The sequence below is a fragment of the Neodiprion virginianus genome, chromosome 2 (genome assembly GCF_021901495.1).
Source record: "Neodiprion virginianus isolate iyNeoVirg1 chromosome 2, iyNeoVirg1.1, whole genome shotgun sequence".
NCBI lineage: Eukaryota > Metazoa > Arthropoda > Insecta > Hymenoptera > Diprionidae > Neodiprion > Neodiprion virginianus.
Window position 1 is genome coordinate 5,395,692 of NC_060878.1, and position 23,012 is coordinate 5,418,703.

The 23,012-nt window shown below is 35.1% G+C and overlaps 1 protein-coding gene across 8 annotated transcripts in view; it reads right to left on the reverse strand.

Moving 5' to 3' along the window:
* LOC124297551 (band 3 anion transport protein) overlaps positions 1-23,012 on the reverse strand; it is a 59,539-nt gene that overhangs the window by 8,106 nt on the left and 28,421 nt on the right. For 6 of the 8 annotated variants that reach the window (XM_046748714.1, XM_046748710.1, XM_046748709.1 and 3 more), the window contains 3 exons: positions 13,347-13,521; positions 9,193-9,274; positions 2,907-3,347 (listed from right to left, as the gene is read on the reverse strand). In XM_046748714.1, coding sequence (XP_046604670.1) covers positions 2,907-3,347; positions 9,193-9,274; positions 13,347-13,476 — 653 coding nt within the window. In that variant the 5' untranslated portion in view covers positions 13,477-13,521. Of the gene's footprint in view, positions 1-2,906; positions 3,348-9,192; positions 9,275-13,346; positions 13,522-15,918; positions 16,049-23,012 lie in introns of those variants that run through there. The other 2 variants (XM_046748713.1, XM_046748707.1) reach the window with 1 other exon arrangement.

Genomic DNA, 23,012 nt, shown 5'->3' on the forward strand with positions numbered 1-23,012 from the left:
GTCCGTAAAAATTTATCTCTAAGCATAATAATGACGATAAATAAAAATATAGTCAAAAATATTCACCTTGAAAATTCAATTTTCAAAACATTGTTTTAGCAGTTTAGAAAACGTTTAAAAAAAGAATCGAATCTGGCATACGATTCGAACTATGCTGTGGTTTCTAAATCAATTTAAAGGACGACTTTTGTTTGTTTGTTCGTTTATTTTTTTGGTTTTTTTCAACTTTCAATAGAGAAAGAAAAAAAACTTTAAAGTTGATTGTTCGGCAGCTTCTATTTCCAAACGTTTCGAAATTAGGAAATCGGATCAAAAATAAGAAATTACAAAATCAAAACTACACCTTGAGTCTACGAAGAAAGAAAAAAAATGCGTATAACTATTCGAATTTTACTCAGGTATTGAAACAAGGTGAAGGGTAAATTTTTAGAATATAACATATTAATACACGTATTATATTGTTGAAATCAAAGTAGAAATTTTACAGCGGGAAATAATAACCGATTCTTTAAACATCCTTGACGCTGTACCCAAGGTTTGTTATATATTCTTTTTTTTCAATTTATTCTTGGTTTTTTTTTCCTGCTATGTATACATACGAAAATCTTATAATAACTAATGTAATTTCAAGGATTCATACGAGTGACAAATTCTTGAATAATATATTGTGTATCGACGCGTTGACGTCGCGACGCAACCCCGCAAAGCGTTTCAAGACGTCGACGTCGCGTGACAAGGTCGAACGCGTGCCAATTTTGCTAACGAAGAATTTAACCCTGGCATTGAGAAGCGGAGGAGGGTCAACCTTTTCCGTTCACATCGTTAAACTACCCGTTTCACGATCCGTTACCAAGAAACAAAAACTAATTATTTCTTGATCTTTCCATTCGCTTGTTACGCATCGTTTTTCTCTTCGTTAATAATTACAAATCACTCAAATTTATATAATAAACGAATAAATGAATAAATAAAAATTACTCTCCCAAATTTTCTACGATTGTTTCGACAAATTTTATAAGTAGAAAAAAATACAGTTCGAATCCAGGATTGTCAAAATATCGATCAATTTATATCGTCGATAAAAACGATTCAACTTCCGTGGTTTGATTTTCTCTTTCTTTTTTTAATTTCATTCCCACACCGCGATCCCTCGATTACTATTAATTTATAATCGTTCTTTTTCCCTTCTATTCTTTCACATAACAGTTACAATCACGTCAACTTCCGTCTGCGGTTTGACTCATTTTATCTCCGCGTGTGCTGGCTTTCTACGATACGAAGAAACAACTTCCAACTCGGAACACGTTACACCAAACACACGTTACAGACAAGTAACTACAACGACGCGATTATTGCACGACGATAATAATGAGGTACGACTTGCAAAAAAAAAAATAAAAAAAAAAAATGCATAAAATCCCAACAAAAACACCAACAATGTGATTAATTATTGTTTATCGGATTATATACCGTCGAAAGTTACCGATACGATCCTGGGATCGTTCGTACGAGACGGGCATTGCTGATGGCAAGTGGCAGACGCCTATACCTAAACTAGCCTGCCTGGCCGTTGGCTGGCACGAGCTTAGAAGACACGACGACTCGATTATTCCCGACCCAATTATACGTATATCTATACACATATATGTATTATTATGTAGAAATAAATAAGCACGGGTAAATATATAAGTGTGTGTGTGTGTATAAATATATAAATATATATATATATATATACATAAAACGAAGAAGATAATGGCTGTGTAGGTACATCCGAAGGCCATGGCACCATCCCGTCCCAATCGCGACGTTTGGTTCTGGTTTTGTACGTATGTATTGTAAGTGTAATCTAGTTGAACGAGTGGGTGTAAGGTACCTAATTGTATACTATACATAGGTACATATTTAGGGGCTGCGCCAGGAACTGCCGAGATTTATTTATTTCCCCCTATTTGTTTCGTTCGTTTCCCCTGAATTACCTGATACAAATTAGGAGACACGCTTACGGTACGGAATCCCCATCGCGTTTAAACTGCAACCCGCAACTGGCAAGTAGGCAAAAATTCAAGGAGAAAGAATTTCCGCATTGCGGTCACGAGATCGGGAGAATAGGGATGGAAAATATCGAGTCCATTTAATTAATGGTAATAATTTTGTCTGTCAATATTGCTGTTGTTCGAAGTGACGAATCTTCAAACTTCTTTACTGCTTGCTTTTTGTCGATTGTGGAATACGATTCTAGTTTCATCTACTTATTGGTTTTTATAAGAAAAATTAGCAATATTCCGGCGTTTTCTTCGGTTTGAATGAAAAAATTAACGGGGTGTTTTTTTTTTTTTTTTCAAATTCACGTACATTTGGATAATTATTACTGACTGGTCGAGATAAAAAATCAGGATGTAAGATTCTTACAACAATATCAATATAGCGATGAATAATTTTAATACAAATTTACCGTCTTCACGCATCTTCCAACAATTCAATAACAGGGTGTATAGGTAACGCGATAAACGTTCAGATCCAATGAAAATATAAAAAACAATCACATATATTTAGTTAGTTAAACACCCGATAATCAAGATCAACAACTCCTCGGGGTGCAAAAGTTACCCAATTATTATAAAAAAAAGAAAAGTGAAATCATAATTCAATCGATCACTCAACACAGACTAAACTTCCGAATTTCATATTTCCCATATAATCGTTGCGTCAAAAGTAGGAATCTGTGAACCAAAACGCAAGTTTGATAAGAATATATCGGAATGACGCTTGCACCGCACGTTTCATACCCTGTGAGTTACACAACAGGAATATTCAACGAATAAGAAAGAACGATAAATGGCACAAAAAAAAAAAAAAGTAGGAAACGAGAAAACAAACCGTTGAAGATAAATAATCGCGAGGCTTACTTGTGGTCGTGTTTGTGAAGCCGTCGAGGTTTCCGGTCTTCGTCACCGGGTGGCGTTTCCGGTTGCGGACTGGCCGCGCCCTCTTCTCTAATCTTTTCGAACTGAACTCTGGGACTTCCGAGTGCCGGACTTTCGCTGTATCCCGACGCCGCTCTCTCGGATATCGGCGCCTCGCTTTCGCTGCTCAAAACTGCTTCCCCGTCGTCGGGAATCGGCCGTTCGTCGTTCTCGATACCCTGCGAAACGTAGTTCGGAGCCTCGCCGGCCTGCTGTTGGCGATGACCTCCGCCGTTTATCAACGCGTCGACTTCCTCTTCCTCCTCCTCCTCCTCCTCCTCTTCCACCTCATCGTCGGGTTCTTCCCCGTTACCGGTCGACGAGATCGGATGATCGTTCAAGGGGTGATCTTCCTCGGGTCCAGGTTCGGTCACGGATCCCTCCCTGTTTCGTGGGATAAAAATAATTCGTTAATCTCGCTGCGTGATAAATTCGTCTTAGATTAATTATTTGTATAAAATATTACGTATAACTTTGTATTATTGAAATAATTTGAAAACGATGAGATTTTTCAAAATGACAAAAGTCGCGTAGATTAGAACCAAAATCATTAATATCCATTGATCCGTTCTTGATATATCACGAGTTGAAGTTTTTTTGTTATTCTTAATTTCCTTTCGTCATTCAAATAACTCGAAAACTACCGTACTAATGAAATCCAAAGTCAAGCCTATTTTGAGTTATGAAAAGAAGCGCCAATTGAGAGAAAAATCATCGAAATTCATTCGTTTATAATCGAGATAACGTCGAACAAAATTTTCATCAAACATCCATTTGAAATGACCAGAGGTTCATTTTATGAATCTTGAAAACTCGATTATTAATTTTCGGGGTGGTAATAGAATAACGTTTCTTGTTCTCTTTTTTTTCTCCTCTGAAAATAGAGGAACAGGAATGAAAAGAAATTCGATCGTTACTTTGATTTGATCTTGATTGACTTGCTTTTCTTTACATTATTTCCCGTGTTTGAAAAATTTTTGTACAAGTCTCGAGTCTAAAGAGTATTTTGGTAGCGATTTTCTTTCAAACAGCTTAAATCGTGCATTATCGCTACACGATTATAGAATCCCGGAGAAAAATCGATGGATTTCAAATCTGCCTACAGAATCTCGGTGCAATCGAGCTTTTTTCGTTCATCGAAAACTGGGCGGGTGAGATACACGAGGAAAAAGCTGGAAGGAATCGAGGTACAAAAATAGCACAAGATGGAAGAGGAAAGCTACGGCTGATCAGGGATACAAATGACAGACAGACCAGTTGACAGACGGACGAGACGAAGGTCCCGAGACACTCGGAGAGGTAAGAAGGTAAGTTGCAAAGGTAAGAAGAAAAATAAAAGGAGGAAAATTTGACGCGAGAGAAACAGAAAGGCGTATCCTAGCTGATTTTTCATGTAACTATACACGTACGAAATGTCATATACGTGTATGACTGTGAGAAAGCGTAAGAGGAATAAGATATGAAAACAGAACGATTAGAGATAACCGTTGTTACGTATGTAAGCAGCACGGGTAATTCAGTTTAATTTGAAAACGATGTTGTTTGTTTCCCGAATTCTTTTCCCGGCGAGACATTATCGCCTGCGATTCTCGTTAAGAAAGTAAAGAAAAATAAATTGCGATGCGAAGATTTCATTCTGAATAATGCTATAATAATTGTTAACAACCGTCGACTTGCCCGACTTGAAAAATGATAGTAGATATTACACATGTACAGATTATGATAAATCGATTGTTAGTTGCGTGCGGCGATGAGCCGAAAAAATGATAAAAAGAGTATTTTAACTCTTTGAGTCATGCATTATTGCGCCGAGTCACCTTTTGTAATAAGATAGTATTCTATTGTATAGTATACTGAATTTTCAAAACGTGATTTCAGATTCGTAATCAGCGACCCCAAAAACCCCTGGTCAGAGTTTTTTCTCCGGATTCGATCGAATTTCAAATCTTCGTCCGCCATATTGGATCCACCATCTTGAATTTTATTAATCCGATTTCAGATTCGTAATCAGCCACACCAAGAACTTATAATTTATGTAAAACACGCATACGTGCAGAGTGATAACTTTCTCAGAAATGAATTATTCTTTCAATTTTCACGATTTTTGTCAAATCACGATTGTTTCCAACAATAATAATTTAGATTATATGGCATTAATTAGTCTCGAGTACTGAAAACCTATTAGTATACTATGAGAAATAGCGACACACCGCGAAGAAATATAACTCAAAGGGTTAAGCCAGTGTTCAGGAGTATTTGGCAGAATCCATATAAACTATAGTTCACGCAAATGTAATTGAAAAGTAATTCGAGCAAGCAAATTTATAATTCCTGGCAAATATTTGACGACAATTTCGAGTTCACTCGAGAAGAAGGGTTCATAAAAAGAACAAAGATATGTCTAAGAAATATTTTAGAAACAATGCTGAATAATATTGTGGTGCTGAAGTGAGGCGTGTCGGTATCATCGCGATCTCTCGGTAAATATTCCCAAGAGATCCTTGAAACGGTCTTTATATTCTATATAAAAAATTCAACCCCTCCTAGAAACGAGTGCCGAAACTTTTGACGTTTTTACAGTGGCTTTCAACCGCCTCGTAACTTCAAAGTTCACCTTTCGACGTAATCTCGACTTCGCCCCCAATGCAAAAGACAAGCCTTATAGACTATATTAGGGAGAAGAAGGAAAAAAAAAAAAAAAAAGAATAAACAACCCTGAACATTTTTCAACGCCTTCAACAGCGATTCAAATTCATTGTCAACTATTATTTTTGCATCGAAGTTGCGTGAAGACAAATATCAATATCGTATTAGGTTGTATTAATAAATTCGCCAAAAAATTATGAACAAGGAATGAAATTCTGCTAACAAAATTTAATACAAATTCGCTGATCCGTTTTCAAAATACACAAATACACGTACAAATTTTGCGTAGGTTGGCCCGCCTGCATCACAGACATGAATATCGTTGCGGAAATATTTCGCCGGCCAATGAGATTGAATTACTTGGCGCATGCGCGGTTGATTGTCAAGTTTCAAGAGATTCTCCCGGTATAAGTAAGATAGGCTGGACGTTTCCATTAATAATCGAACAATAATTTACCTCTCAATGTTAACACCGAGTGCTTCTGTTTCTGTTCATGACGTCGGTTGCATTATAGGGCAGAAGTAACGCGTCTCTTGTACCATACGCAATAATTTATCCCCATATTATCGATCCAACCTGCCAACCGTTAGGCATTCAATGGACGATGCATACTGCAATAATTTATAATCGTATCGTTGTTGATCAAGGTTAAAGGATATTGCGTATATAAAATCTTTATGAATTGTACGGTGACGTTGATCTTAAACAATTGAAAAAATAGTACAATAAATTTTCTCCCTTATTTCTACCTTTGTCCTTCGTCGCGTTGATCGATTAATCGTAAAATTAGACAGACTATTTATCCGTAGCGTTGCAAGGACACGACGACTAAGCGAAGCGTTAATTTCCGCTCTTCAATTTACCCGCAATATATACGCACATATACACACGTATTGTATACATAAAGGTGTTAATTTCTCACAAATGTTAATCGTTCGCCTCGTTGTTCATTCGTAGCCTTCATATAATATTAATTAATCAAACCGCCACCCTTATGATGACTAAATCGCACGCTGTTAATCCGATGGATGCTTCCTATTACATACACAAGCTAATCCGCTATACGATGACGTCAACTCGGCGGTTAGAAGAAATTTATAGCAAGCAAGTGGCATTTCGTAAATAAATAAGTATACACACGCGTATATATGGGGTATTCCATGGCAACTCGAGCGATGATTTTCCCTCACAATTTTTGATTTACTTCAGAATTTTTCATACGATTCTCCGGTCAGAAAAAAGCACTGCTGATTTTTTTCACATTTTTTACTATAACCGTTAATTTTTTATGATTATTCAAACCAATATAAAATATTGGCATTTCTTTTAAAATATCATCAAGATTTTCAAAAATCTTAATTTTCATCCCGATCGTTCTGACATGTTTCAAAGTTGAGAAAATTTTCAAAAAAATACCAAAAATTCTGCGTCTTTTGCGTCAAACGATTCAAAATTGAACGCAGAATTTTTGGTAATTTTTTGAGAACTTTTTGAACCTTGAAATACGGTCTTTTGTTTCTTCAAGATTTTTAAAGTGCCAAAAAAAATCGAGCAAAAAATCACCCCATCATGGAGCGAGATCAGAATGATCGAAATTGACAACAGGATTTTTGAGAATTAGAAAAAAAAAGCCAGTTTTTAGATAGTTTTGCATAATTATAAAAAAATTAACGGTTGTACTAAGAAATTTGAAAAAATTCAAGAGTGCTTTTTTGTCGTCGGACAATCTTATAAAAAATCCTGAATCAAATGAAAAATTGCGAGGGAAAATCATTGGTCGAGTTGACATGGAACGACCCATAGTCTGTTGTCATATACTGTTTACATATGTATTATAGGCGAAAAATTAGAAATATAAGGATAATTCAGAGACACGCGATCGCCAAGAAGCACGAACGATTTTATATTTATTACACTTATACAGTATATGTATATATGCAATGTGACTCGTAGACTGAAGAACGCTTCGCGGACATTTATTTCCCCGCGGAATTCCTTGGACGGATGAAAAACAGTTTAATACAGTATAATTGTTCAGTTATACTCGGTCTCATCTCATCGTGGATCTATAATAAGTGACGAAAAAATTACTGAATTAATTATACTCATCGTCGATTGTTTATATAATATGTATGCTTAAGTGAAATAAAAATGACGACGAAACTGATAATTGTAACGATAGCAGGAGAGAATTATTTTAGCTTGAAAAAGAAATTTTCATCGATTTAGCGAAAGTTCAAAAACTGTCGTTAAAAAAAATCTTTTACACAAGTATATCTCTGCGATACGTTTTTAAAACGTAAAAAAATGTTCATATCTCGTAACTCGCCGAATACAACAACGCTGACAAATTATTCCATAATTCTATACAGTTTGTAAGAAAGAAGGAAAAAGAAAAACAAAAAACAATATCATCACTATGTCAGAGCATGTTTGCACGTTTTAAATTTATTTGCAAAACGGGAGCAAAAAAAAAAAAGAATATAAATCGCACGTCGAAATTCAAACTGTAACAGTCGAACAAAAAAAAAAAAATCTAATTTCTTCAAAATCTTTCACAAAAACTCATGTAGTACCATTTATACTTTGATTTAAACACAAATTCGTAAGAAGAATTAGATATATATATTTGTCAAGATATAATAATAAAAGGTTAAAGAAATTCTTAAACAGGAATTAATTCCTAATTGAAAAGTAAAATATCCTTTTTTTTTCATCCCCCTTATTACTGAAACATGTTAGATGCTTTGCGCTTATTGGATTATATGCAGATGTCGATGAGCTTCGACGTTACACCGAGAGTTACGCGATTTAAGACTGCACCCGGAAATTATCGAGGAATCAGTATCTTGAAGAGTATGATTAAAACTCGAATAAAGCCAGTTATCGTTGAATCGACGTCATATTGTTATTATATTAGTTTATGGACCTTCGGATACACAAAAGTGACACGTTAAGGTCCTTAGTTATACCTTTAACGACGGGTATCTTTGATCAGAGTAATAATGACATATATCAACGTATACATATACGTGTAATATTAGTGATAACGGTTATTCACGCGGATTATCATCGAGCACGAGATAAATATCAATCATGATTTCGTTCCGACTGACGCGTGCCCTTTGGAAACGGTGATAAGTAATAAAATATTGACAGCAAAAAAATATTTGCGATACGTTGAAATTTTTATACGTTGTGGCTATTTTTGTTTCTTGATCGAGTTCATGGAAAAAAAAATTAAAAAATAATTAACGATTTTCTGACGTGACACCCTCTGAAAAGTTTTTTGCTATTATGGATAATCGCGAATTATATTTCAGCGGTGCGCATTTTGTCAAAACCGCGGCCCGTCTCAGTTACACGAAAGAAGAAGAAGGAGATGAATAAGAAAAACTTTCGACGTTGATCAATTTTTGTAGGTAAAAATATGAAAAATCAAATTCTTACGAAACTTAATTTATAAGAAACGAGACAGAGAAGGAAGGAAAAATATTCTATCAATTATATTTCGAGGTAAGAATTTTCGTTGGAAAATTATTTGGAAACAATCGTGTACAAGATAATAATTAATATACTCACGGTGAAAGATGCCGCCTCATTGACCTTGAGTGAAGACTTTTCAATGGCATGTGCGGATGAGGGTAACTTCGTTTCCGATGTTCTGGAAAGACGAAGAAAAATACAATTAAACCTTGCTTGTTGTACCGTAATGTAAAAAAATAATATAAAAAAAAGTGACGGTACAAGCGAAACTTTGACAAATATTGCTGTAAATTTTACCGCGTAATTTGAAGAATGATACAAAGAAAAGCTGACAATAAGTTAATTATTTCGTCACACTCGATGATCATGTTATTGGAAAATTAGAATCAAATATTGATTAAAAAATTTTAGTCACTTTGATGCCTGTCGATTTTTTTTTTTATACTGTCCTCAATTTTAATTACACGAAATAATTTCGTGTCCTGAAAAAATTCAAAACTGCAGAAATGCAATAACATGTATTTACAGAATTTTTCCTCCTCTGCGTACTTCGATTTATCCGTAAGACTTTTTTCTACGATCAAAAGTTTATTACACGCAGAAAAATATGAACAGTGAAACCCATTTTAGTTGTAATATATATAATCTTGTTCCATGATAGGAAAGAATGTAAACGAGTAGGTGTCGGAAATTACAACTCATCGAAAATATTGGTTGGCTGTAAAAAAAAAAAAAGAAAAAAGAAGCAACAAAGTTTACGATAATTTGATATTGCGAATAACGGGATCAAGATAGATGTTTTCTTTCCTATTCTTTGCCACAGTAATTTATCATCATACTTTCAAAACCGTTAACTTTTACAAAATATGTGTATTATGCGACATATATTCACGTGACATGTAACGAATTTATCGTCCGATAAATTTTTCATTGCTTTTTTCCCCTCTTCCTCTCTCTCTCTCTCTCTCTCTCTCTTTTATTACCTCGGAGGCTGATCTTGACAAGTTAGGTTGATTAAATCATACAGAAGTCTCGAAAAGCAGTGACATTGCACGATAGTTCTATGCACTGTAAAATCTGTCAATTTAATGCAAACTTGTTATTGGTCCATATAGATTATATCAAATCATATCTTAGCGAACATTTTTATTATTTTATTTCCATATCTGAAGCATGGCTCAAGCCTGAAATTTCTAATGATCTTGTCAAGATTCCGAACTATTTTATTATTCGTCATGATAGAATAGGAAAGGGATGTAGAGGTGTTGTGTGTTATATTCATGAGTCACTGAAAGCCAATCTATCATTAAATTACCTGAAGTAATAGTATTGCGTAGTGCTAGTTTATTTTTGTTTTATTTTATCTTGCTTATTTGATTGAGTTTTTCATTTAATCTACTCACTTTACTTTAATCTATCTAAATTTTATCATTTTATATATTTCTATTACATTTTATTTTATTTTATTTTATTTTATTTTATTTTATCTTATTTTATTTTATTTTATTGTATATTATATCATATTTTATTTTATTTCATTTTATTTTGCTTTTATACTTGTAGGTATACTTTTATAATACTTTTCCTACACTGTAGTTTTTCTCTTGCCCCAAAGTTTTCTAGGGCATAATAAATCTATCTATCTATCTATCTCTCTCTCTCTCTCTCTCTCTCTCTCTTTCTCTCTTTCTCTCTCTAATAATAATACAACCAGTCTGCAGCTATTATAACTATTCTAAAAATCCACCCGTTTTGCAGTATAAAATAATTGATTTTACCGGTTTTTTTATATGAAACTTTTGTTGCGTTGTAAATTCAAATTTACACAAAACAATATCATAACGTAACTCGTATAATACTTAATAGTTGTTTATTACGTATATTATATTATATTATACCATATTACGGACGGTCAAGAAAAGTTTGTTTTGTACAAGGAACCAATTTCAAAGTTTTCTTCAATTCCACGAAATGTTAAATAGAAAAAGTAGTTAGTTTCAAGGATTGATTTGCAAAGTTTATCGTCGTCCTAACAACGTCGCCCCCTTACACAAGTAACTCTATACCCTTAACAACAATAATACCGACCATTACACACTCGCACATACAATGTATAGGTTTATAAAAACTGCCCGACTTATCGTCGCAATAATGGATGGGAGAAAAGACGAAAAAGAAGCCCGATAAAAATCGACAAGCAACATATAGGAGAAGAAAAAGCGAAACTTCCATTCAGACTCTCGCTGCGTTATATTTTCCCCATTATATATATATATGTACATTTATATATATACGTATACCTTGTAATCTCCGTGATTCCGCAGAAATTAAATGTCTGAGTATAATGAGTATTATTGCAATTATTATTATTGTTATTATTGTCGTTATTACGGTTGGATATATTTTTTTCGTAACCACGAAACGGATACGGCGATAGAAAAACTATGAAAAAAAAAAAGAAAAGGGAACAACGATGCAACGAAAAATCCATTAACACTAATGCGATAATAATCGTCGTATAAAAATCGAATAACAATCGAATGCACGCGACGTCATAATATATATATATAATATGTGTGTATATGTGCAAAGATACTATTAAGTCTCACAAATCGAAATAATCGTTGCCGATTGACGACGTTTAAATCCAATGACGACGTCTTACGAGTTTTTTTTTTTATTTTTTTTATGGTTTTTGTTAAATAATAATAAATCACACGTGCGTTACGTACAATGAATTATATAAGAAACGCGTTGTTGCAGGTCTGGTAATAAAATATAATATAGTGTGCGTGTAAATAATGATAAAGTGAAGTATAAAATAATATATACACTGCTGCAGATTATCGTTGATTAAAAATCGATTTACTCCGTAACGCGAATCAGCGAGATTACACGTAATACAATATAAATTGGACACAGGTTTTGTATGTAATTCGACGTTGAAAAAACGTTCGTATATCTCTGTTTGTTTGATTTATTTTGCATTCTTACTTTCAACTTTTGCGTATTGTTTTTATCTGCGTAATACTCGTTATAATACTAATAATAATAATAATACTAATAACAATAACGAGTAAATTCGTAAGGATTGATCGACAATGAAACAGAGAAGAACGGAACGTGATTTTCAGTGAGAGTAAAACAAATGGGAGTTCATTTATCCGATGTGAGAGACGATTGAAAACCTCGAGTCTAACGCACCTGATATAAGAACGATTATTTCTCTCCGCGCGTCTCGAATTCGCACTCCGTCAGAGCCGGGCAATAGAAATAGTAAATCAGCAATAGGAATAGTAGTAGAAGTGGTAGAAGTGGCGAGTAATACCATCGAGTTTCCGTCTACGTGAGGTAGACGTAAGAAATCCAATTCAATTTGCGAACAAAATTACTCGATCAATCAAATCGGGCTTTCTTTAAGGAGGTTGGTCTTACAAGGAAGAAGAAAAATAAAAAAGAAGCTATTCGTCAATTTTCTTAAGAGACGATCGTGCGTTTCGAGTATTAATCAAATTATTATTTTCGTAGGCAACGAATGTTTGTCTGAAAAAAAAAAAAAAAAAAAAAACGGAAATACAAAAAATACCGAAATCGTAAACGAAAGATTGGATATTTTTCAATATTTATACATAAATAAACACCGCCGGCCAAAAGTTCATGTACTTTGGTAGAAATTTCTTGCCCCGTTAAAAGTTAAACATTTTGCATTTTTAGAAAATTCTCTACGATGGTTTCGTTTTTTTTTTTTTTTATTAATGAACATGGCCACATTTTTCGGCTATTATTTAGACATCGAAAATTAACCCCACAGGACGGGAAATATTTTTACTTCGCTTTTTTTTTTTGTTTATGATAAACTTAAAAAGGATATTGAAAAATTGACTGTTGAAAAATGAGGAAATCCGTTTCAAAGACTTTTGCGGAAAATAATTTTCTGCAAATCGAACGTATTTAACGAATTTTTATAGCAATTTTCAAACGATGTCAAAGGAAACGTGATTGAAGCATCTCAGCTTTTATTTATAATTACAGTGTTTTTTATTCACATACCTTCAGACTGTATATAAAATAACTTGATAAACTGAATAGCATCGCGTTTGATAATATTTGACATTTCGAAAATTATCAATTTGCATAATGATATTAGTTTGCGCCTAGATGGAGGTTTGAAAAATTTTAAGAATTTTCTTCATACGTATCTCGAATGTTTGGGCAAAGTAAAAAAATAAACTGCGATGAAAAAGGCTTACGATTAAAGTCACGCTCTCCGTATCTAGGCGGCGCTCCTCGTTCTCGATCCGATCCAGCCGATTCCGAGGGAGATCCAAGCCGTGAAACGTTGAACTTCTCCCCCATATCCATTGCGAAAACCTTCTCCATCTCCTCGTCGAGTTCCGGTCCCGTTTCCGTGCCATGCCCGTCGATCTGAACAATCGCCAAGAGACATTTAGTAAAATTATTGATCTCGAAACGACTGGCGAAATTAAAGTAACAAAATCAAACTCTAACGAAACGCCAGAGTTTCGAATGGTCCTAAACCGGAAAGAGCAAAATTTCGAAAAGACGTAACTTTGATCTTTCTTTATTTTGGATTTTCCATATCCCTACGTTCGGAATCCTGGTAATTCTGATCTGTGCGAGTATATTTTAACTTTCGAAATTTTACTACATCGAAAATTTATTTATTTTATTTTTTCAGAACTTTGCTCTGTCGTAACTTGAATTTTTGGAATCTTGCGGTTCGGAACATTGAGTCTTCAAGTTTCGCCGCTAAATAATTCGCGATTAAGCGCTTTCGAAACTTTTCAGATTCGAAATTTCACCCCCGCCCCAAATCACCCTATTACGGAAATAATAAACGGACAAGGTGTTGTCCGCATAAATATGGATAAAACGGCATAAAAAGAATTGGCGGGAAAATTATCGTCCGCGGTTATTTTCACGAGCATTATAACGGCTGTTAGATGTTATGTTTCAAATCATCTTAATTATTATTGTATGTATCGTCGCCTCCTCATCATCATTACATTTACCTACATCAGAGATGAACGGAATGGATTCTTACGTATGTAAATATTTACGTGTTTTATTTTTAGATAGTTATGCGGTAAAGATATACTATTATTATTGCTTCTACATGTGAATAATACAAGTTTATTTGCTTTTCTGTTCATCATCTTCTTCTTCTCCCTCTTTTTTCTCAGTTTTATTTTCACGATTATGACTTAAAAAATCACGAGACCTATACACCCCACGTGACGAGAAAATTGTCATCAAACAATCGAACGAACAATCGCTGCAACAATGCGGTTACCGTGTCAACGTTTTTCCTAAATTAAAATAATCTCTCAGATTTGCTGTCTCGGAATTTTTCATACATTCTGCTACACTGACAGTACCCGTAAAATAAAGTTGACAAGAATTTCAAAACCGTATCACAATAATTTATTATTCATTGATTAAAAAGAGGGGGAGGGGGGGCGGGGTTAAAAACGAGAAATTGAAATTAGGAACGATTGAAAAAAAACTGGTATAAACATAATGCATAGCTGATCGATACAAGGAAAACAAAATACAAAAAAAAAAAATTAAACTCTGCAACATAAATTTCAAAGTAAAAAACAAAAAAACATTACTCAACGACACGCATAAAGTGTACCAATATCGATGATACACAAGCGTAACTCTGCCGACATGTTCTAAACACATCAAGTGATTGTATAAAAATTTTACGCAAGCCAAATACTCAAATTATGTTATTTACAAAATCATTTCTAACGATATAATTCTAAGGGATAATCCTCTGTATTCGGTATAGTAATAATAATAATAATAATGATGATGATGATGATGATGATGATGATGATGATGATGATGATGATGATGATGATGATGATGATGATGATGATGATGATGATGATGATGATGATGATGATAATGATGATGATAAATTTAAAAAATAACTCATCGTTGAAAGATGTGAATACGAATTCGGTGCAAGTGTTGTTCAACAGGAGAAAAAATTGACAAAACAATGATTTTACAGCATACTTCATGATTACGTAAATTTTACAGAAGTGATTACGAGAGATTATATTGAAAAATAATTTTATTTTGATATCTAAGTATTTCACAACGACTTTCCAAGATTACAAAGAGATCTCTTTAATACTACTAAATAATTTCTCACGACTACCGACGATCGCCAATGTAAAATTTTACTTCAATATCAGTGTTTTCAGTGTGATTTCGGAGATTACGAAATGATTTCGAACGATACCGAAACCATGGATACCTTAAGTGAAACATCCCTTGATTCGTTCACGGGTGGAAATAGAGCAGCATGTGAGGAATAAAAAACAAAAAACAAAAAAAAACATTCGTCGCAACGAATCGTACGAATGACAGAACTCAATGTGAATAACTAATAGATTATATAATAATTTAGATATTCTAAATTAAACATAATTCTCGGAGCAAAAAAAAAATCTGAAATGCGGCAGAAATTTCCCTGGCACCAGTACAGTAAGTATACACTCTTCAATTATACACCGTGTGTATAATATTGTTAATTAAAGGAGGAAAATGGTGAATAAAAAAATTGCAAAAAAAAAAAAAAAAAAAGAAAAAATCCCGTAGCGTTTAAACGATCACCTCACATGTTTAAAAAACTTTTTCGTCACATGCCGCACTCGACAGCCTCGGTTTTAATTAACGACATCGACGACAGTTTCGTTTACTTATCTTTACTTCGTATTTTTCATTTCTATTATTGTAAATATCCCGCGACAAAAACGTTTCCGTATTTCGAATAAAACGGACCTGGGGCGTCCTGAGGGAACGTCGAAGCCAGCGCAGGACCTTGCCGCCAGCCCTTTGAAGGAATGACTTCCCGGAGGAACTGCCACCAGCCTCGGGCATGGCATCCCGGGCTGAAATGAGCTTCCGCTGCCTCCGGAGTTCCTCTTCGCCGAACCCCCGAGAGTCGTCGAGTCGCGTCGCCTGCTGACGGGTCGATAACAACCCCCAACATTCGCCCAAACGGAGAGGAGGGAGGAGGAGAGAGAGAGAGAGAGAGAGAGCGAGGGGATGCTGTGCTGTATCCCACTCTTATATGTATACATATACATACACATCTCACTCGCTCTCTCTCTTTCTCTCTTGGGGAGACGGAGCGTGGGAGAGAAAAGCCGAACGATTTCGGGACGATTCAAGGGTTTAAGGGAGTCAAAGGTGGATCCCTTTGAAAAATCGGTGGTGAATTTTGTTTTCAACGATATTAGTGATCGCGCATTGAACGACCCCTGCATTCTTCTTTGCATGCTACGATCGTTCGATAGATGTGAGTGATTGTGATCAAGTTTAGGGTCGGTACAAGCACGCGCGATTAATTTCTAATTACAAAATACTTTTTACAATTAGGAATTTTTTCAGTAATATATTATCCAGGCTAGCCGTTTCGGTCAAACATTATCGGATCCAATATGGCGGACGAAAATTTCAGATTTGATCGAATACGGTTAAAAAAATTCTACGCCGGGGTTTTCGGGGTCGCTGATTGGATTCGCCGTACGGAATTTTCGAAATATTATTTCAGATTCGAAATTACCGACCCCAAAAACTCCTGGACAGAGTTTCTTTTTACGGATTCGATCGAACTTGAAATTTTTTTCCGCCATATTCGATCCGCCATTCTGAACGTTTCAAATCCGGTTTCAGATTCCTAATCAGCGAGCCTAAACACTAGTAATTTATGCAAAACACGTACACGTGTATAAGGGTAAATTTCTCGTAAATCAATTATTCCTTCAATTTTCACGACTTTATTCAATCAATTTGTTTCTCACGATGATAAGTAATTTTCGCAAACGATGAAATGAAACAACCCGACTAACTGGAAATGAAAAAAAAAAGAAAAAAAACTATAATAAATATAAAAATAAGAATTCTAATAACGAGAGGAAAAAACGAGGATCGGTATTTCTGGGGTGAAATTATTAAAAAAAAAAAACAAAAAAAACTTGTCTTCCGGTCGTTACTTCGTCGGAGGATAATCGAAAATCTGCAGCCGGTTTTTAGCTCTGCTGATGCCGCAATGTCCCGGTACGCTTGGCCCTGACCCAGGAAACCGTGTCTCCGGAGTTCTCCGGAGGCTCGCCGCGTTATCGAACGCCGCTTGAAATGCCTCGTTTGTTGTTACGCCGAAAGGAAACATTGAAGACCTTATCCGGGGCCGTTTACACAGTCTCACTTCAAAATTCACGGCTAATTCTTTGCTTATTTTAATAGAACACGGACGTTGAAGAGCGTCGCTAATTACATTTTCTATAAACTTTTTCATCTTTTTTTTTTGTTTTTTTTTTGCTTTCGACGTGGCAAAGTGACTAGAAAAAAGAAAACGAGGTTTAAATCGGTAACTTTATCGTGACGAAACCTCTGGGGCGAAAAACTGACTGTTTTCTTAATTTTGTAACGATTGTGAATGAACTAAGATTCCGAAATATGCGAGTGTGTTTTGTTTTATTACGATTTATCGAATTTCAAACACAATTCTAGAATTGTGAAGTAACGCTTTTTCTTCAGCATGTATCGTATAAGAGAACGTTACCAGCTTCGATATGATCGTAAAAAGTCCCTTTCGGAATTTCAAAGGATTGGGTAAAGATGTTAATTTTTGAATCGAGTATGTGTATGCATGTGTGTAAAATAAAAAAAAAATAAAACAACTAACTATCATCGGAACAAAACGAGCGGATTTAGGCTGGCTGTGAATCAACCCTTGAATTTTACGTTTTCACCCTGCAAGTACCAAGAAATTTTACAGAAAACATAAAATGCTAACATCCAATTCGAATTTCGAACTGCAAATTCAGATTCGTCGATAACGATTTTCAAGCCCTCGGGTGCCATATATTGCATGGAAATGTGACAATTTTAATTCAATTTTACAATCACTGTAACGGGGATCCACCTTTACAAATTTTGGAAGTCTGACCTTGGATTCGTCATCGAAATATTTTTATAATTTTCTCCAGCATATTGGATCGACATTTTGGATTTCGCAATCTGACTTCAGATTCGTGATCAGCGACCCAAAAAACCGACGAGTACAAATTTTTATCAAAATCCAAACGTTTTCATTATTTTTCAGCTCATCGAATACGCCAAATTTAAATTTTGCAAATCTGACCTTAGATTCGTGATCAGTGACGCAGAAAACTTCACGGTACCAATTTTCATTCGAATCCATTCATCCACTCTCAATATATCGTCATTTATATACGATTTTTTATAATTTTGTTGTTTAAATAATTGGAAAAGTACCGAACCGATCAAAGCCAAAATCTAATCAATTCTAAGTTTGGAAAAGCCGCGTCGATTGAGACCAAACTCGTTGAAACCCGGTAACTCGTTTCTCAAAATATCGTTTGACAAAAAAATCGATCACACACACACACAACCACAGACGTCCATATGAAAATAACTGGAGTCGATTCTCTAATCTGCAAAACGTAGAAATCTAGTAAAAACTCGACTTATCATTTTCTGGGTGATAACAGTAACTACCTTTTTACTCTAAGAACAGAGAAACGGGAATTGAAGAAATGCACGATCGAATACATTGTTTTATTCTCATTCAAAACATAGATACGAATATCCGCTCGAATCAAAGTTCTCTTGAGCGCTGATCTTGTAAATTAATATACAAACACACAATGTGTAATAGTTTTCATACGTAAAAGAAACGTAAAGAATATTACAACTATTTCGAAAAACGCAATAGAACGAGAAAACAAAAAAAAAAAAAACAACGATCAATCGGCTGCATGTGGCGACTCTCGGTGTTGAAAAATAGGAAACTGGACGACTCCGACAGCGCTGAATGCAGCAACAAGTGGCGTTTCATAGAGAGGATGAAACGTTAAAGAAGAAAGAAGGACGGACGGGCGTTGGCAGGTCACGTGAATGTAGAAGAGAGGAGAGGGGAGGGGAGGTAAGGCGAGCCTCCGCCGCTTTGCCGGCGTAATAAACGTGGGGAAGTCGGTGGTTGTTGAGCCGGGTGAAGGTAGGCCTAGGTCAGAGCGTATCGACCGGGTGATTCGAGCGCCGGCAATCAGGCAACCAGCCGAGCACGTCAGGCCTCGAATCCTCGGCGACCTTGAACCTGAAAACAAATGAAAGCCACGTTGCCGGGCGGCGACGCCTGACGCGTAGGCAACGCGCGTGCACGGTTACGAAAGAGGGACACGCGGGATTATTTTATTTTCATTTACTCGACGAAGAAGCGATGGAGGCTCAACGCTTTTGCAGAAAATTTTATTCGCAGACTTATCGGCGATTTTAGACATTAAACACGTCGTTTATGACGTGCGGTGTGATCGTTCAAGTCGTGGCGGGAAGCCATATTATTTGAAAAAATATCGTGGTGGGAGATGTGACGAAGAGTTTTAAACGATAGTTTGGATATCGATGAAATACTTTGTTGTAAATCGGTTGAAAATTGATTTAAACAAAAATCAGAGAGATTTTATGGATTTCATTTTACGATGGGTTATTTTTACAGCTGGAATACTGTATGAATTTTTACAATTTTGTTGCAAATACTTTTTCTCTGTCGCGTCGGCATCGTTAAATATTTTGCGGTTATTGAAAAACGAGGAAAATCTGTTTGATTGAATTTACAAATAATATTATTGATTTTCAACTGTTTTAAGGTGATCGTATAAACGAAGCATTGATACGCATCTTTTGTAATTCCAGTATTTTTTTTTATCGTGTTACTATTCAAAATCACTGCGTTAATCGGTTGAAAGCACCTAACATACACGTAGCGGTGAAAAAATCCCGAGAATCGGGCGGGTTTGAAATTCCGAATTTGAAAATTGAAAAATCTGAAACGTTGAAATTCCGAATGATCCAAGATTTTCCGTTTCGTGAATTTCTCTGGCTTGGTGAAATTTCACCACTTCGATCGTTCTTTGTTTTGGATTTTCGATATTTTTATTCCCGGCATTCCAAGTAATTTTAAATCATTTTTTTACCACGTATACGGCGATTCCGTGAAACCAGAAATTCGCTGAAAATACCCTGGAACGCAACGCTTTTGAAACCGCAAGAAATCATCAGAAGTAATGTTGAAAGTAATTCGATCCACTATAAATCAGCGATAAAAATTAGAATTCTCGTCACTTTGTTCGGCGATGATAAGACAAAAATAAAATAAAAAAATTTTAAAAACCAAGAATAAATTATTTCAAACAACGAATCGTCAATAATGCCAACTCGATGGAATTACCTTTACGATAACATCCGTCTCTCCGTATATAAACGCACGTGGCTCATCGACACGTTGCACGGTAAATTCTCAACAACAATAAAGAATCCAATCACCAATAACCGTTCATCGTACGACAGAATTCAATTCGCAATAAAAGATGTTAATCAATTTCGTACCGCGGAATGCGAGCGATTAATCGTATAAGCTTAGCCGCAAATGCCAGCAGCGTAGACTTTTCAAATACTGTATCGTATAATATATGTATAGATATATATATGTGTGTGTGTGTGTGTACAAAATACAATCATAAAACAGAACTTTCTCAACAAGGAAAAAAACTTTTAACACATAATAATTTTTTCCACTTTCTTATTTTCGTAACACGTATCGCAACATCTATTCGCGCTAATTAATTAAGTAATAACGATGATGACGGTACAACGGGAAAATTTTTTTTTTCATAAACCACGGTATTTTTCATAAACATATATATGTATATATTGGCACATACGTCATTTACCGGCATAGCCGGAATTGATAACGTTACGAATTACTTGGTGTACAAATCAATCATCGCGCAATGCTCGAGATTTTTCCGTACCAACTTGCGACGACGCTTCCAGACCACATCAGGGTTCGCAATTGTGAAATACATATTTGTTCATCGTCCTAATAATTATCACGTAGATGTACATACGCGTACATACGTAAGCCGTATACAAATAGATCGTTAACGAAAGGGTGAAGACTGTAAGAAAAAGAAGCGAGAAAAAAAAAAAAAGAAAATTACCAAGAACAGAAAGGAACGAAAAAACAAGGAACCGGAAACGCGGCGCGATTTTTCGCCCGCGTTTTCTCTCTTCTTTTTCCGTCAAATCGCGATGGTTGAAACGACGAAACGAGATGATAAAAAAAGAAAAAAAAAATCAAAAAACAAGAAACACGGACGTAACACGATCGAGGAGAGATGGATGTTGCGTATATTTGCCCGCGTTCTCGTTCGGCGATTTGAAATATTATAAAAACGACCTCGGTGAGAGACACCGTCGAACGCACGGCCTGATTGTTGGTTGGCGGCCACCGCCGCTTGGTGTCAACCATCCGTTTAACTCCTTACACATTTTTTAACATCGTCAAAAAACACAAGCATACACGACACACACACACACACACACACACACACACACATATGTATATATATACGCACAATAAACACATGTCGACTTGCTATAAACCTGACGCAATACGACACGTATTAATAATGTGTTGTGTGAAAATTGCAGCTGCGACATGTGTAATAACAATAATAACGATAACAACGACGTATACAACAATGATTTTGATAACGGTAACGATTGTGAGGAAAAAATTTTAGCCCTTTTGTCAAGTTTCCGTTGGGTTTGGTGTTGATTAAAAAATAATTAGAAAAAAAAAACAAAGAGTAAAAAAAAGAATGAAAAGAAAAGAAACAACGTATAATTACGCGTATACACGCATAATTGGATTTTGCGATGACTGTAGTTACAAATTTTGTACGTGAACATGTTATTGTTACTAGTATTGTTATTATACATGTACGCGTATAAAATCTACAATAGTATACGTATAACTTGACACACTTTGAGCGTGTAAGTAAATTACGTAAAACGAATAACTAAAGTGGATATTAGATGGAGCAGAGAGTATATAATGACAAAAGCGACTGATGATAGCTGTGTCAAAAGTAAGTATATTAACGAGGAAATTAAAACAACGTAGCCTATAGTAATTATAACGAGAATGTGGAAAGAAAGAAGAAGATGAAGAAGAAGAAGAAATAAAACAATTGAAAAAAAATATTACCACAACAAAACAAAGTTTCTAATTCTATAGGTCAGATACGTTGCTGTACAGTCTTTAACTATTTTCAATGTTTGCACTATCAACGAAAAATGATTTTTAGTTTTTTGGGTAGGGATGACAAAAAAAAAAAAACGAATGAACGAGAAATGACTTTTCAACGATATTTAAACCGTAACACGATGTCCGTTTTAATAAAATTTTCCTAGTTATTGTAACGATATAACGCAAATATTTATTTATAAAAAAAAAAAAAATAAATAAATAAAAAACAAAGAATTCCATGACATTTCCAGATTTTCCATAACGTAAAAAAAACCCAGTTTTGCCAAACATTTTCCCCAGTTCTAGTAACTTACTATAACCTGAATCGTTCAGCTTATTAACTGATATTTTCAGTTTTCTTTTTTTTTCGATTTAGAAAATTCAAAATTCCCAAACAATTGCAGGTTTTCCACGAACCGTTTTAAATACCCTGAAATTTCCAGGTTTTCCAGATATGTGACCAACCTGTTGGATATGTCCAACCTTTCCTGAAGGAATAAAACATATAAAAAAAAAAAAAAAGTGCCACTTCCTGCAGCGAGATAAGAAAAATGAGAGAGAAAGAGAAGAAGATTGTAGGAAATTCCCTTGGCTCCTAGTGTAACATTGCTGAGTCCTTATCAGTCGTCGAAACTCAGATACGAGCTTAATCCGCACCGCTGCTACATCTTTTATTTTTTTTTGCTTTGCTTTCCCCCCCTTTTTTGCAAATACATGCTCGCAGATATACAATTAGCCAGCAAAAGTAGAAGTA